The following is a 17,390-nucleotide window of genomic DNA, read 5'->3' on the forward strand; positions in this document are numbered from 1 at the left end:
ATAATTAATAATAATAATAATAATAATAATAATAATAATAATAATAATAATGTTCTAAAGGGTCTACAATAAATACAAAGTGTAAAAGTTCGTGTATAATTTGAAGACTTTACAGAAAGCTTTCGAACCCTTCCCTGGGTTCATCTTCAGTCCAAATGAACAAAAAGTTACGACAAGTACAGAGGTAAATTTAAAAAACAAGAAGTCGTTGAAGATCGTTGACAACGGTCGTTAGCTCGTTAATGGGCCAGGTGAAGAAAGAGGGTAGTTAACAACAATTAGGTGATACCCTCTCCCCCATCAATCCTTCTGGCTGCAATCCTGTTGGATCTTCGTACAGGTTGTTGCAACATTACATGAAGTCCTTCATCCAAGGGCGTAGATTGGGCACCGTTATCAGACTCCCCCGGGGCAGCGGTTACCTGTACGAAGATTCAACGGATTGCAGCCAGAAGGATTGATAGGGGAGAGGGTATCACCTAGTTGTTGTTAACTACCCTCTTTCTTCACCATGGCCCATTAACGAGCTAAACGACCGTTGTCAACGATCTTCAACGACTCTTGTTTTTAAATTTAAACACCTCTGCACTTGTCGTAACTTTTTGTTCATTTGGACTGATGATGAACCCAGGAAGGGAAGGGTTCGAAAGCTTTCTGTAAAGTCTTCAAAATTATACACGGACTTTTTACACTGTATTATTGTGGACCCTTTAGAACATTATATATACTCTCGTGATAGAGAGTTTTTCCCTACTATTACTACTACTACTACTACTACTACTACTACTACTACTACTACTACTACTATACTACTAATAATAATAATAATAATAATAATAAATATTATTATTATATATTATTATTATATTATTATTACTATTATTATTTCTCTTTATTTCAGCAATTCAGGTGGGCGAGAGAATTGACTGCTGATTTGAAAGGGGTGCATACAATGAAGAAAAATGTAAAGACCTACTGTTTTATTGGTTAACTCTTAACTTATATATTACATAAGACGAACGGATTTCGACAATCATACTAAAATCGCAGTTGTTTGTCCTGAAATGAATTATTTAATCCGCCTGCAGTCCAGTCTCCTTTATAATTAACTTTATAAAGCATTTGTGGTTTAAACATACCGGTTAATTAAGCGTAAGATTCCCAATTGAACGTATGGAAGAAAAATGATAAAAAAAAAAGCAGATTGACTTCAACGTTTCCATCAAGTGATTGAAAAGCAATCAATTGGCTGCGAGCTTGCTAAGGTACTGACTGATATTGATTCCGGGGATGGCAGAACTTCCTAATCACCGTGAGAGTCGAGCGAGGAACGAGAAAGAAGTCGAACAAAAACAAATAATGGAAAAAAATATTTACAAAAATTCTTCATCCTCTCCCTCATTCTTTTCCAGGGATTCAGTTTTCATCCTCTCCGTCATTCTTTTCCAGGAAATCAGTTTTTATCCTGTCTCATTCTTTTCCAGGAAAGCAGTTTTTATCCTGTTTCATTCTTTTCCAGGAAAGCAGTTTTCATCCTGTCTCATTCTTTTCCAGGAAATAATTTTCATCCTCTCCCTCATTCTTTTCCAGGGAATCAGTTTTCATCCTCTGTCTCATTCATTTCCAGGGAACCAGTTTTCATCCTCTGTCTCATTCAGTTCCAGGGATTTTCATCCTAACCCTCATTCTTTTCCAGGAAATCAGTTATCATCCTCTGTCTCATTCTTTTCCAGGAAATCAGTTTTCATCCTCTGTCTCATTCAGTTCCAGAAAATCACTTTTCATCCTGTGTTCCATTCAGTTCTAGGGAACCAGTGTTCATACTCTCTCATTCTCTTCCAGGGAACCAGCGCATGAGGACTACCACCAACTATTTCCTGGTGAATCTGTCTGTGGCCGATCTTTTCATGACGTTGTTCAACTGCGTCTTCAACTTCGTGTTCATGCTCAAGAGGTCAGTCAGTATTAACATTCCAACTCAAGAGGTCACTCAGTATTAACATTCCAACTCAAAAAGGTCAGTTAGTATTAACATTCCAACTCAAGACGTCACTCGTATTAACATTCCAACTCAAAGAGGTCAGTCAGTATTAACATTCCAACTCAAGAGGTCAGTCAGTATTAACATTCCAACTTAAGGTCACTCAGGTACTTAACATTCTAACTCAACGGGGGTCACTTAAAACAGTTATTAAATTTAATCCAAAGAAGGGGTCAGCCAGTATTAACATTTCCTAACTCCCAAAAGAAGGTATCCCAGTTCAGTATTAAACTTCCAACTCAAGGAGGTCACTCAGTATTAACATTCCTAACATCAAGGAGGTCACTCCAGTATTAATCATTCCGAATCAAGAAGGTCAGTCAAGTATTAACCTTCTAACTCAAGTAGGTTCAGCAGTTTTAAAAAATTTAACATTATAACTCAAGAGGTCAGTCAGTTTAACATTCCAACTCAAGAAGGTCAGTCCAGTATTAAATTCTAATTCAAGAGGTCCAGTCCAGTATTAACATTCCAATCAGGAGGTCAAGGTCAGTATTAACATTCCAAACTCAAGGGGGAGGGGGGGGGGGTCAGTCAGTTTAACAATTCCAACTCAAGGAGGTTTTCACAAACAGTATTAACATTCCCAACTCAAGGAGGTCAGTCCAGTAGTAACATTCCAAACTCCAAGGAAGGTCAATCAGGTATTACATCAAACTCCAAGGAGGTCACTCCAGTTATTAACAATTTCCAACTTCAAGCGAAGGTCAGTTCAGTATTAAGATTTCCAACTCAAGGAGGTCAGTCAGTATTAACAATTCCAAACTCAAGGAGGTTCAGTTAGTATTAACATTCCAACTCCAAAGAGGTCCAGTCAGTATTAACATCCAACTCAAGGAGGTCGGTTCCAGTAATTAACATCCAACTCAGGAGGGCAGTCAGTATTAACATTCCAACTCAAGGAGGTCACAGTATTAACATTCCAACTAAGGAGGTCAGTCTATTAACATTCCAACTCAAGGAGGTCAGTCAGTATTCATCCACTCAGGAGGTCACTCAGATAACAATTCAAATCAAGGAGGTAGGTCAGTATTAACATTCCAACTCAATAGGTACAGTATTAACATTCCAGCTAAGGAGGTCAGTCAGTATTAACATTCCAACTCAAGGAGGTCAGGCAGATTAACATCCAAAATCAAGTCTCAGTATCAAACACATCAAGAGGCCATCAGTATTAACATTCCAACTCAGGAGGTCAACAGTATTAACATTGCAACTCAAGAGGTCAGTCAGTATTAACATTCCAACTCAAGGAGGCACTCAGTATTATTCCAACTCAAGAGGTCACTGTATTAACATTCAACTCAGGGAGGTCAACTCAGTATTAACATCAAACTCAAGAGGTCACTCAGTATTAACATTCAACTCAAGAGGCAGTCAGTCACTCTGTATTAACATTCAACTCAAGGAGGTCACTCAGTATTAACATTCAACTCAAGAGGATCACTCAGTAGATTAACATTCCAACTCAATGGAGGTTCACTCAGTATTAACATTCATAACTAAGGAGGTCACTCCAGTATTAACATTCAACTCAAAGAGGTCAGTTAGTATTAACATTCCAACTCAAGAGGTCACTCAGTATTAACATTCCAACTCAAGAGGTCACTCAGTATTAACATTCCAACTCAAGGAGGTCACTCAGTATTAACATTCCAACTCAAGGAGGTCACTCAGTATTAACATTCCAACTCAAGGAGGTCACTCAGTATTAACATTCCAACTCAAGGAGGTCACTCAGTATTAACATTCCAACTCAAGGAGGTCACTCAGTATTAACATTCTAACTCAAGGAGGTCACTCAGTATTAACATTCCAACTCAAGAGGTCACTCAGTATTAACATTCCAACTCAAGGAGGTCACTCAGTATTAACATTCTAACTCAAGAGGTCACTCAGTATTAACATTCCAACTCAAGAGGTCACTCAGTATTAACATTCCAACTCAAGGAGGTCACTCAGTATTAACATTCCAACTCAAGAGGTCACTCAGTATTAACATTCTAACTCAAAGAGGTCACTCAGTATAACATTCTAAACTCAAGAGGTCACTCAGTACTAACATTCCTTTTTTTAACTCAAGGAGGTCATCCAGTATTAAAACATTCCAACTCAAGGAGGTCACTCAGTATAAACATTCTAAACTCAAGAGGTCACTCAGTATTTAACATTCCAACTCAAGAGGTCACTCAGTATTACATTCCAATCAAGAGGTCACTCAGTATTAACAATTCCCACTCAAGAGGGTCACTCGTATTTACATTCAAACTCAAGAGGTCACTCAGTATTAAACATTCCCAAACTCAAGGAGGTTTCACTCAGTTATTAACATCCACCAAGATTCACTCAGTATTAACATTCCAACTCAAGGAGGTCACTCAGTATTAACATTCCAACTCAAGAGGTCACAGTAATTAACCATTCTACTCAAGAGGTCACTCAGTATAACATTCCAACTCAAGAGGTTCACTCAGTATTAACAATTCCAATCAAGAGGTCACTCAGTATTTAACATCCAAATAAGAGGTCACTCAGTATTTAACATTCCAACTCAAGGAGGAGTCACTCAGTATTAACATCCAACTCAAGAGGTCACTCAGTTATTAACATTTCTAACTCAAGAGGTCACTCAGTTATTAACTTCCAACTCAAGGAGGTCACTCAGTATTTACATTCACAACTCAGAGGTCACTCAGTATTAACATTCCAACTCAAGAGGTCACTCAGTATTTAAACATTCAACTCAAGAGGTCCCTCATATTAACATTCCAACTCAAGAGGTCACTCAGTATTAAACATTCCAACTCAAGAGGTCACTCAGTATTAAACATTCTAACTCAAGGAGGCGTCACCAGTATTAACATTCCCACTCAAAGAGGTCACTTAGTATTAACATTCTACTCAAGAGCGAGGTCAGTTGATATTAACATTCTAACTCAAGAGGTCAGTCAGTATTAACATTCTAACTCAAAGAGGTCAGTCAGTATTAACATTCCAACTCAAGGAGGTCACTCAGTATTAACATTTCCAACTCAAGGAGGTCAGTCAGTATTAAGATTTCCAACTCAAGGAGGTCAGTCAGTATTAACATTCCAACTCAAGGAGGTCACTCAGTATTAACATTCCAACTCAAGAGGTCAGTCAGTATTAACATTCCAACTCAAGAGGTCAGTCAGTATTAACATTCCAACTCAAGAGGTCAGTCAGTATTAACATTCCAACTCAAGGAGGTCAGTCAGTATTAACATTCCAACTCAAAAGGTCACTCAGTATTAACATTCTAACTCAAGAGGTCACTCAGTATTAACATTCTAACTCAAGAGGTCACTCAGTATTAACATTCTAACTCAAAGAGGTCACTCAGTATTAACATTCCAACTCAAGAGGTCACTCAGTATTAACATTCCAACTCAAAGAGGTCACTCAGTATTAACATTCCAACTCAAGAGGTCAGTCAGTATTAACATTCCAACTCAAGGAGGTCACTCAGTATTAACATTCTAACTCAAGAGGTCACTCAGTATTAACATTCCAACTCAAAGAGGTCAGTTAGTATTAACATTCTAACTCAAGAGGTCAGTTGGTATTAACATTCTAACTCAAGAGGTCAGTCAGTATTAACAATCTAACTCAAAAAGGTCAGTCAGTATTAACATTTCAACTCAGAAGGTCAGACAGTAAAGTCTGTCTTCGTAAGTGTTCTTCTGGGAATACTTTAATAGTTTTTCTTCGTCAGTCCTTGGTATACAATCACTTCAACCTGTCAGAATAGTTTTCAACTTAGAACTTAAGCCACAGGCCAAGCGCTGGGACCTAAGAGGTCATTCTGCGCTGAAATGGAAATCGAGAGTATGAAGGTTTGAAAAGTGTAACAGGAAGAAAATTTCAAAGCAGTTGCACCGTGAACTAATTGCTAGGAAGGTTAAAAATAAGATGGAAGATGATATGACAGGAGGTACAGTAAAAAAAAAAAAAAAAAAAAAAAAAAAAAAAAAAAAAAAAAAAAAGAATGATAGGGGTTGCAGCTACGGGCCGAAAGGATGCTGCAGAGGACCTTAAGCAATTACCTTGCACTAATCCCCCCCCCCCCCCCCCCCCCCCCCCGAGCTTAAGGAGAAATGAATTATTTAATAGTTGCAAGAAACCTTTGAAGGGCAGCCATTTTCATTTGACAAAACCAAAGAAAAAATATTTGTAAAAAAAATGTCTAATATTTCAGTGCTAAAAAACCTCTGAGGTCCAGCCCCTTTTATTTGAAGATCTAAGAAAAAATACTTTAAAGCATAAAAAAAAACTAAAATATTTTCTCTTTTTTTTCCCTCGGCCACACTCGACCAGTAAAAACATCTAAAAAAATTTTATCCCTCTCAAAGTCCAAGATTATCACTCATCCAATAAAAAATTCTCAAAAAACATTTTCTTTTTTTCCTCAGCCACTGGGCCTTCGGGAGTATTTATTGCACCATTTCCCAATTTATCGCCCACGTCTCCCTGGCGGCATCTGTATTCACGCTGGCCGTTATCTCCTTTGACAGGTGAGAGATCTTAGGACCTTTTCTGTATTTCACGTATCCAGTCATACATACGTACACACACACACACACAGATTGGTGTCTACAAATAGAACAGAGCTGTCTTGTGTGTGTGTGTGTGTGTGTGTGAGAGAGAGAGAGAGAGGAGAGATATTGGTGTCTACAGATGGAAAATAGCTGTCATGAGAGAGAGAGAGAGAGAGAGAGAGAGAGAGAGATTGGTGTCTGGAAATAGTAAAAGAGCTGTCGTGTGGGTGTGGTGTGGAGAAGAGAGAGGAGAGAGAGGAGAGAAGAGAGAGAGAGAGAGAGAAGAATTGGTGTCTGGAAAATAGAAAAGAGCTGTCATGCCGAGAGAAGAGAGAAGAGAGAGAGAGAAGAAGAGAGATTGGTGTCTGGAAAATAGAAAAAGAAGCTGTCATGAGAGAGAGAGAGAGGAGAGAAGAGAGAGAGAGAGAGAGACTTGGTGTCTGGAAATAGAAAAGAGCTGTCATGGAGAGAAGAGAGAAGAGAGTAGGAGAAGAGAGGAGAAGAGAGAAGAGAGGAGAAGATCTGGGTTCTACAAATAAAAGAAAATAGCTGTTCATGAAGAGAGAGGAGAGAGAGAGAGAGAGAGAGAGAGAGAGAGAGACTGGTGTCTACAAATAGAAAATAGCTGTCATGAGAGAGAGAGAAGAGAGAAGGAAGAAGTGAGTCCACGAGCCTACCATTAACTAAATAACTGGCTTGGTTTCTTGACAACCTTTTGTAACTGTATTGTTACGAGATGGAACGAAATTATACAAAAATTCTACGTACTATTTTCAATTTTTTTTCAAGATCAATGTTGTCTCTAATCTGACTCCTTCACACAATTCTCTCATTCTGAGAAAATGTTTATGTTTCAGCTTTTATTCCCAAAGTCTTCACTCCTAGAGGAACAAATATTATTCATTACGGAGTCTTTCCTTGAGAAGAATCAAATACATCTAGGAACAAATATTATTCATTACGGAGTCTTTCCTTGAGAAGAATCAAATACAGTCATTCGTGAGACCCATTCCCAAAGACTTCATTCACAGAGGAACTCTGATTAATTACCAAGTCTTTCTTTATAATAATATATTTTTTTAACGCCCTCAATACTTTCATTGTGTCTCTGCAAAAAGGTCAAATCCACATGAACTGTCTTTAGCTTTAGAACACAAAATCAAAACATGTTTTTATGTAGATTTCTTTGCCATCATTTATCCAGGACTAATTGCCTTCCTTGACACTTATTAGTTTTTCGAATTGACTGATAGATTTATGGTAATTAAAACATGCGTCACAACATCTAGGTTATTTTTCGAGTCAAGTTACGACTTGAAACGTCAAAAAGCAAAGCAAGCAGCATCGCAGGCGTTTTCCTTAACTGCATTTTAAAAATGCAACCTGAAAACACACTGCATTTGCCTTTTATTTTCACCTGCACAATGCAACATGCAAAACCCTCTTATAATAAAAAAAAAATAGCATGCAAGTGGATGATTATTATGCAAAACAGACTGGAAACCACAGAGGCAAAGTGGCTGTTTCTCGCACGTGAATTTTACCCAGAAGTTCCTGAATGTGCTTTCTCCGAGAGAAAGAGGGAGGACAAAAAGAAGGAATAATAAGTATTCCTTTAAATATTCATCTTGCATAAAGCCACCTCCTCCCCCTCCCGTTTTATATTTCCTTTGGTATTGTAGTTTGTGGAGCAGACACCCTGCGGTGGTCGATTTTTGGGGGGAAATGCAGCCTGGACCATCACATTTTTACCCATTTATTTATTCATTTGTTAGTTTTTTTCCCCTATTATCTGATCTATTCTTTCTATGTCTCTTATTACCTTTCGTTACTACTTTATTCTTTGGGAAGCTCGAATTTCAAGTCAGTGGCCCACGTTGGCTGGTTCCATATGAATAGGATTATTCTTCTGATAATAATAATAATAATAATAATAATAATAATAATGATAATAATAATAATGAGGCAGGGATGCAACCCCGAACCCCACACTATAAATACCGCCCAGTTCAAATTGGAGGACTGATAATGATAATTAATAATAATAATAATAATAATAAAATAATAATAATAAAATATTGGAAGGAGACCCTCTTTCAAACAAGTTTTTATTGAAAGATATTGCTGCATCAGCTGCATTCAACTTGTAAAATAGTTCTTCTCTATTTTTTCTAATAATAGCTTTCTCTCTGCTACTTCAACTGCGAGTATTGCGCCTGATATTTCTCATCAGGAGCAGTCTATTTCGGGGATTACTGCTTTAAAATTATTTATTTGTCACAAGTAAAATGACAAATAAAAATATAAGTCCGATCTAGGTGGCCAACGTTTCTCTCGGTATCATCCGAGCATATCACGGCAGTGGTCGGAGTAGACTGTAGTTGTCAAAGATCTACTCAATATATAGCGGCAGGTGTCAGCAGGGGGTCGAATCGCGAGCTGCGTTTTTTTCATTTGGCTGGTGCGCAATGCGCTCCAGCTATTGTTGAAAGAGTTTTTCTTCAAGACGCTTCTCGTCGTTGAAAGGTTGCGCTGTTGCAGCCTAGCTGATCGTCGAGGCTGGGGGGCATGACTTCCCTGGGCGCTGTGTCACGACGGCTGGCGTTGTTTTCATTGGCTGCTGGGCTGCTTTGTTCTCCCATCTGGTATTCTTTGATCGGAGTGTCGTTTCGTCTGGTATTACTTTGTGGCCTATTATTTATGCACAATAGGTCTCCTTAGGTTGGGTGGGGAGGAGAGCACTGAGGCTCTTGTTGATTGAGGAGTGCCTCGAGCAGTTCGCAAACGTGTTGGTCAGGAGCCCTCCCTAATTATCTTAATATTCTTGATAATACTTTGTTCGCGGGAGATGTTTCCTTGGTGTGCTTGTCAAAATGGTATGGTTTTTTAATTGCCCCCTTCTTGTGCGTGCAAGAAATTCCTCTTGGACAGTTTTCATAGAAAGTCATACCCACGTAAGCCGTGGACATCCACGGACGGGGCATGAGAATTGGGTTTTTAGACTACATTCGACTGTTTCAAGAGGTCTCCTTGCTGGGAGGGGAGGGGGAGGGGGGGGGGGGGGAGGGGGGGGTTGCGGGGCATTTGTTCTTCATGATAAGGTCGCGGGGTACGTCGATTTTTGTAATAAATCACGAGTTCGAGTTCTTTGTCGACTTCGTGGGTCAAACATTTTCTCTGATGATTTTCCTCAATGCATCCTCGTCCTCGCTGGTGACTTGCGTGCATCTGGCTTTGTAAAACAGCTTGATCTTCCTCATGGGGGTGGGGCTGCGGGGTCTCTCACTCTCGCTTATACCACCGATCCAACGCTTGTTTCGGGACTTCTTTATTAATAAGTCGATTCGGATACCCGTTATTAACGAAGTTACCCCTGAGGGAACTCGGTCGAGTTCTTTGTGAGGTGTCCTGCCAGAAAAAGAACAGTGCGTGAGGCCTCTCCGTAAAGTATGCGACCTGACTGGTGTTCTTGAACCGTGCAGGACATTTCGCTGTCACCATTCATTCAGCAAAGTCCTAAAGTTTGTTTTTTCTTTGTATATCCGAAGTTTTTTAGACCATCGTCGGGTCTTGGGGAGACGAGGGACGTCGAGAAAGGGAGCCGACCTTCGTTGCTGAATTCGACGGTATAATTCAGCGAACTGCACTGCTGGAACATTCGGTTCCCGGACAGCTTCAACCTCTTCCTCATTCTCGCATTGTACAAAGAAAATATCGTCGAGTAATTTCTTGCGTTATTTACGGGGTTTCTTTTTATATTGGAGAAAACTCTACTTTCCACGTACCCATATAAAAAATTGGCGAATAGGACACCGAGAGGGGAACCCATCACACTCCGTTCTTTTTATTGGGCGAACATCTGGCCTTTGGGTGAGAAATAATAATAATAAATAAAATAATAACGACAGATGCAACCGGAACCCCACACTATATAATACCGCCCCAGTCGAATTGGAGGACTGTGATAATTATAATATAATAAAATAATAATAATAATAATAAAATAATAATAATAATAATAATAATAATAATAATAATAATAATAATCAATTCCCACCTCCGCCCAAAAGAGGATGTCTGAGGTTTATTCAGACGAAACGTCCGGAAAAGAATAGAAAGAATAAAAAGAAATTAAAAGAAAGAAATTTAAACATCTATTCTATCTGTAATAAAACTCTACGGGAATATACCAGAAAATTTGACTACCCCACTGAAATTTTTTACCGATAAAAATCCAATCGTTTGACCTAATTGAGTATATGTCAACCTCTGTGCGTTTGCTCACCAGTTCAAGCAACAATGAAGAGAGCAATAATTAGAAAAAAATATAGAAGAACCTATATAAATTATGGCAACTGAGCAGCAATCACTTTTAATTTAAAACATGTTTAAAAGAGGTTTACTTCCAGCATACAATAATAATAATAATAATAATAATAATAATAATAATAATAATAATAATACCTCAGAGACAGATTTCGTCACCAGCCAATGACCAATTAAAATCCCTGCTTACCGACCTACCCACCGATTGTACACGCTCTGTATGTCATTAATAATAATAATAATAATAATAATAATAATAATGATAATAATAATGATAATAATAATAATTACTTGAATTAAGTCTCCATCTTAGTACCTTAATTATTACTGAATTTTAATCGTTCGAAATGACATGAAAGCTAATGTTAATGTTAATTAAAATACAGGTTTTTGAACGTGATGCGCCCTTTGAAGCCCAGGATGTCCAAATGCGTCTGCAGGATGCTGCTCTGCGTCATCTGGGTCGTGGCAGCGTCTATAGCAGCGCCCATTCTGCCATACGCCACAACCATCCACACCATGTAAGTTTATTTATCAATTTATTTATTTTTTCGTCCCTTAGGCCTAATGGGCGGATCTTCACCTATATAGGATTCATACGCTTGGTTTAGCTTCATTCGAAATATCAAATAAATGAATCAGTTTTGTTTGTTTGTATGGTGTTTTTACGTTCCATGGAACCACCAGTGGTTATTCAGCTTTACGTGACTTCTGAACCACGTCGAGAGTGAACTTCTATCACCAGAAATACACATCTCTCACTCCTCAATGGAATGGCCGAGAATCGAACCCGCGACCACCGAGGTGGGACGCAAACACCATACCAACCACGCCACTGAGGCGCCCCCCCCCCTTTTTTTTTTTTTTTTTTTTTTTTTGGGGGGGGATTTTTTTTTTTTTTTCGTTTTTACGTTGCATGGAACCACCAGTGGTTATTCAGCAACGGGACCAACGGCTTTTTACGTGACTTCCGAACCCCGTCGAGAGTGAACTTCGTTTTCCTTATTGATTTCGCTTCATTTGGAAAACTAAGTCAACAAATTAAGGTATTTTTCCTTCATCTAAGCGTTCATTTTTCTTACAGCAACTTAGCTTTACTCAGCTCAGAATTTATAAGCGGGAATACGCTTCATATGAAAAATGAAATAAATGTCCTCAGTTTTCCTCTATCCATTTGTTAATTTTATCATAAAATTGTTGATGTAGGTACCTACAAGTTAGCTTCGTGTTTTGACTCGATTTCTGCTGTTTGATTCCTCAGTTTGACCTTCCTCCGTTAATGATAAAACTTAATTATGAAGCTGGGGAAACTATTTTAACTTTAAGATTTTCTGCGTTGAGTACGACTTTCTCTTCGCAATTTTTTAAACATATGTAATTCAAGTAATCATTATATGTCATTGCATATGAATAAAGATTATATGAATCTGAATTTGAGAACTGTGACTGAGGTGACAGTTCGAATATGTTATTTCCAAATTTTCTTTGGTCTGCAAACGTCGTCGACCAGTTTTTCTTTATTGTTTATTATTATCGAAGGCAGGAGATTAACCAGCCCAATGAGTCAGGCTTGACTCCTACAGGGCTGGCCAGAAAACTTTCGGGAGAAAAAATACATATACACATATATATACATATACAAACATACATAAACATATAAATTTATAATATATATGAAATCTAGTTTTTAAAAATTATATTAAATTTAACTGATAAAAAATTAAATTAATATTAAATCTGAGTGATAAAAAAAAATAAATTATTAAATATTATTGTAAACCTTAATCCACCTTTACTGATGTCAAAACATTGCATAAGAGAATTACAAATCATAACGATAACAATTACGGTAATAACTACCCACACTTCAAACACAGAATAACCGATAACCTTTGAGCACTGATTGATTGAAAGTTTAATATTATTATTATTATTATTATTATTATTATTATTATTATTATACTAGCAAACATATGTATACAGAAATTATGTACGAAAATTCGTAAAGTAACTAAGTCCTACGGGCATAACCCGCCTCGTTTCAAGGGCAGTAAACAATCTCCGTTTCATGAAATCCCTTCTCACCTCCGGGAAGGGTGGGGAGAGAGAGAGAGAGAGAGAGAGAGAGAGAGAGAGAGAGAGAGAGAGAGTTAGGATGAAATCCCATTATAAACCATCTCAGGAGTCCTGCCAAGTTTCATACCTATCAGACCAACCGTTTGGCCGTGATTTAATGACAGACAGACGGGCAGACATTAAGCCCATTGTCGTAAGGTTATTAGAAGATTTCTCTATTTACTTATTTATACGCTAATTTCCTTATTTAATTTACATATTCCAGGCGCGGAGAGCGAACAATTTGCGTCATCAAGTGGCCAGATGGCCTGGCTCCAAGATCTCTCATTGACTACGTGTAAGTATCATAATTCATAATATATATATATATATATATATATATATAATATATATATATATACATATATATATATATATATATATATATATATATATATAATATATATATATATAATTATTCAGCTAAAGCCATAATTTCGTCAACGAAAAAGAAATGTAGGGAAAAACAAGTCCTGCATCTTGCAAGGAAGTTAGGCGATTGTAAATTACGGATTATTTGATATAGAACCGCTATAAAAAGTCCAGCCATTTGTAAAATAAGATTCATTTGATATACCGCTAAAAAGTTCAGCCATTTGTAAAATAAGAACTTTTTATTATTTATATACCGCTAAAAACCGCTCGCCATTTGTAAAATAAGAACTATTTTATATATACCACTAAAAAGCCCAGCCATTTGTAAAATGAGAATTATTTTATATAAACCGCTAAAAAATCCAGCAATTGTAAAATATAAACCAGCTTCCATCTACTGCTAAAACGTCTAGTCATTTGTAAAATAAGATTATGCTTTGATATTCTTCCATTAATGAACACAAAAACTAGATGTTCCAAACCTGTTATGTCTAAACACTCCAGATTAATACTTTGGTGAGTGAAATATCAGGGATATCATTTACTTAATAATATACCAGAGGTTTTGCGTTGTTTAAATATATCTTGATTTTTATCGTTATTTCAGGTACAATGTCGTTATTTTAGCTGTGACCTACGTTGTTCCAATGACGGCCATGATCATATGTTACGCTGTTATAGGTAAGTGGCCTTGTGTAGGTATGTATGTATACATACAAATACATACATACATAATAATAATAATAATATATATATATATATATATATATATATATATATATATATATATATATATATATATTATATATATATTATATTTGTTCCGATGCGAGATACTTACCTCGAACCATTTCATAGGAGATTCCCCCGGATGTCGATCCGGGTCCGACCAGAAAATTCTGGTTATATGCCGCACCCAGGTCAGGCCTATGCCCCAGGGGTCGGAGACCAAGCCATCCTAATGACCTATTGTCAGTCCTTCTCTGGTCGCAGGAGCGTGAATACGCCCCTGCTCGTCCGGTGTCCGGCCCTTATCCTTTGTCCGTGTGTGTGCTTTGTGTGCGTGTATCGTGTTTTTTGTGCGATGTCGGCCTCGGAGCCATCAACGTCGTTGCCCCGGTCCTGAAGGACGGGCTTGTGGAGCTTTTCTCTCGCCCCTCTGATTGATCCTCATTCTTTGTGTAATTCGTGTAGGGGGGGCGCTTGCTCTAAAGACAACACGTGCTTGGAGTGCATTTCTTGGCCATCGTATCAGTGGGATTTGGCTTCCACTAAGAAGAAAAAGAAGTCTAAATCTTCTTCGGCGAAGATTTCGCGGGGATCGAGGAGTGAGAGCAGCAGCAGAGACGGCGGCGCCCCTTCTCCTTCGGTATCGTCGGAGAGGAAGTCTCCCGCCTTGCTACAGGTTCTTTCTCCTGCCCCCTCCCAGCGAGGGGGCCTAGGTGAGTCCGTTGCCGGGTCTCCCCCAGGGGGGGTCCCGATGAGTCGTTTCCCCAACAGGTGGTACCGGAGGCTTCCGCGGTGCTGAGGGACTGCTGGTCGCAGTTGCAGCTCCAGGGCTCCCCGTCCTGGTCCTCTCTCTTGGCATCGGTGCAGGGGGGGGACCCGTCCCTCCCCTCTGCGGAGCTTCCCGCTTCGGCTCTCCCCGCTTCATCTACGGCTCTCCCCGCTACAGCTCGCCTCGCTGCGGCCCCTCCCGCTCTCGAGCGGAGCTCGCCGCTCGCGGCCGGACCCGGACCGGTTTACCCGGTCACGGATCCACCCAACCACCCGGCTCCAACCCTTTTCCCTTCTGCCGTTGGGGATGTCTTTCCCCCTCGTACTCCGGGCAGATCCCCAGTGAAGGACGATGCATTCCCGTCCTGGGGCTTCCCGTCTAGGGGACGGAGGAGCGGGAATGGCCTTGGGGGCGGCCTTCAGGGCGGTCCCGATGTGATAGAGGTGTCCCCGACGCGGCCGAAACGCTCCTCGCGTTCCCCCCGCGATGGGAGTCGCCGGAGGAGAAGCAAGAGACGTCGGGATTCGTCAGGGGAGAGGAGTTCTTCAAGTTACTACTCAAGGGAGAGATCCTCCCGTAGGAGGAGACGCTCCTCCAAGAGAGGCGCCGTCATGGGAGACGCAGGAGACGTAGTTACTCCTCGTCCTCGAGCGGCTCTTCCCGCTCTCATCATCGTAGCCGGGATCGTAGAGGGAGTGACAGGCGTCGGGACATCTCCCCCCAGGGGCGGAGGCGTTCTCCTTCCCGAGGGTGGCCCCCACCCCAATGGCCACCCCCAGGAAGGTCTCTCATGGGGGGTTCCCAGCCGTCTCCCTCCCTACTCGTCCCTCGGTCCCGGTGGATCCTGCCTCGGTCTCGTCAGCCATAGGGTTGGCCTCCATGACCGAGCGGGCTCCCTTCTTCCGTGTTCCCACACGATTGTCGCCTTCGCGGATGGAGCCTAGAGCCGATACCTCCTTAGGGGGGTGCAGGAGGCCCCCTCCACCGCTCAGGTATGAGTACTCCTCGGGATGGGCCAGGCGTTCGGGGCATCCCCCTTGCAGGAGACCGGTGTGCAACTGGGTTTAGGAGCCCCTCTCCGGGGAGCTTCTCCAGCTTCCCTCCAGCTAGGGTCTGGGGCCTCTCCTCCATCGCGGGACGCTGAGGAAGAGACCCTTATCCAGGAGGTACTCCAGAATGCCCTGGAGGAATTGGGTCCAGTGGATGAAGGTTCTGCTTTCAGGAGAGTCCTCTCTCTGATTAGGTCCATGAACGGCTAGAGGAGCCAGCCCGACGGTAGAGGACAACAGATCCATGGCGGTGGACTTTCTGTTCAGGGATCCAGAGGAACCCAAGCCCTCTCTCAGCCTCCCTAGGTCCACCAATACGGAGAAGGCCCTGACGGTGGTGGAGAAACTCATTGCAGGCTCCAGTAACTCCTTGCGTTGGCACTCCCTCGGCTAGACTACTCCCAGCGTCTAAGCCGAGTCAGAGGAGGCTATATGGCCCGGGAGGTGCCCCTCTCCTCCCAAATCCGTGGAAGGTAACTTGGCAGCCCTAGCGCCCGGACTCTCGAAGAGAGGCTCACGTCGGGACTAGTCTCCTTCTCTCACCAGGAGGCTATGGCTATGGAAGTCACAGCGTGGACCTCGATTCATGTGGCTTCTTGGTTAGATCTGTGGTCCGGGGCGGTAGCCAGGTTCCCACCCTCCACGACTTGAGGGATGAGGCCTCTCTTGCCCAATTCAAAGAAACTAATTTTGTCGGGGGGTAAGTCGTTGGCTTCCTCACGACCCAAACTGGTCTCGTCCTGGGCGAACTGGATCTTGAGGAGGAGGGATTCTGTGCTGGCCAAACTCCTAGGAGCATTCCTGAGAGGGAGCTAAGGACCCTTCGAAACGCCCCAGTGGAAGGAGCTGCTCTCTTTCCGGAGAGCTAGTGGAGGAGTCTGTGGAACGGGGGAGGAAGGCCAGCCAAGCCCAATCGTTTATAGGGCCCCTCCCCTACGTCAGTCGGTGCCGAAAAGACTAGTGAGCGGCCGAAACCTCAGAATAGGACCCTCTCGGTCTCCCCCCACGGAATCACCCCTGCGGAACTGGAGAGACCACCGGGAACTCAGCCCTCCCCCAGGACCCTCCCTCCTTCCCAGGCACCCTTCTAGGCCCAGACACCCTACTTCTTCCAGGAGGGGTCGTAACAACCGCTTCCCTAGGAGGAAGTAGGAGTCGAGGCCCTCTACCGTGTCTTTCGCCACCGGTGGGGGGTTTGCCTCTCGAGCTGTTGGCAGAACTGGGAGGATCTCGGAGCCGAGCCCTGGACAGTCCAGGTCCTCAGGGACTGTTACCGAATCCCCTTCCTAGACCAGAAGCCTCCCTTGACAGGGGAGCCGGCCCAATCTGGCCTCTCAGCCCCGGAAACCCCTGTGCACAGGGAGGCCCTAAGGCTAGAAGTTCAGGCACTGCTGGAGAAGAGCCCTCCAGCAGGTGGTGGATCGCTC

The 17,390-nt window shown here is 41.6% G+C and overlaps 2 protein-coding genes across 5 annotated transcripts in view; one reads left to right on the forward strand and one right to left on the reverse strand.

Annotated features, from left to right (window-relative positions):
* Positions 1–17,390, reverse strand: part of LOC135196381 (DNA polymerase lambda-like) — a 267,170-nt gene that overhangs the window by 152,538 nt on the left and 97,242 nt on the right. The window lies entirely within an intron of this gene.
* Positions 1–17,390, forward strand: part of LOC135196380 (tachykinin-like peptides receptor 86C) — a 42,635-nt gene that overhangs the window by 12,662 nt on the left and 12,583 nt on the right. The window contains exons 4-8 of the mRNA XM_064223169.1: positions 1,843–1,954; positions 6,475–6,576; positions 11,313–11,447; positions 13,268–13,339; positions 14,024–14,097. Coding sequence (XP_064079239.1) covers positions 1,843–1,954; positions 6,475–6,576; positions 11,313–11,447; positions 13,268–13,339; positions 14,024–14,097 — 495 coding nt within the window. The remainder of the gene's footprint in view (positions 1–1,842; positions 1,955–6,474; positions 6,577–11,312; positions 11,448–13,267; positions 13,340–14,023; positions 14,098–17,390) is intronic.

The sequence above is a fragment of the Macrobrachium nipponense genome, chromosome 17, assembly GCF_015104395.2.
Source record: "Macrobrachium nipponense isolate FS-2020 chromosome 17, ASM1510439v2, whole genome shotgun sequence".
In the NCBI taxonomy this organism is placed as follows: domain Eukaryota; kingdom Metazoa; phylum Arthropoda; class Malacostraca; order Decapoda; family Palaemonidae; genus Macrobrachium; species Macrobrachium nipponense.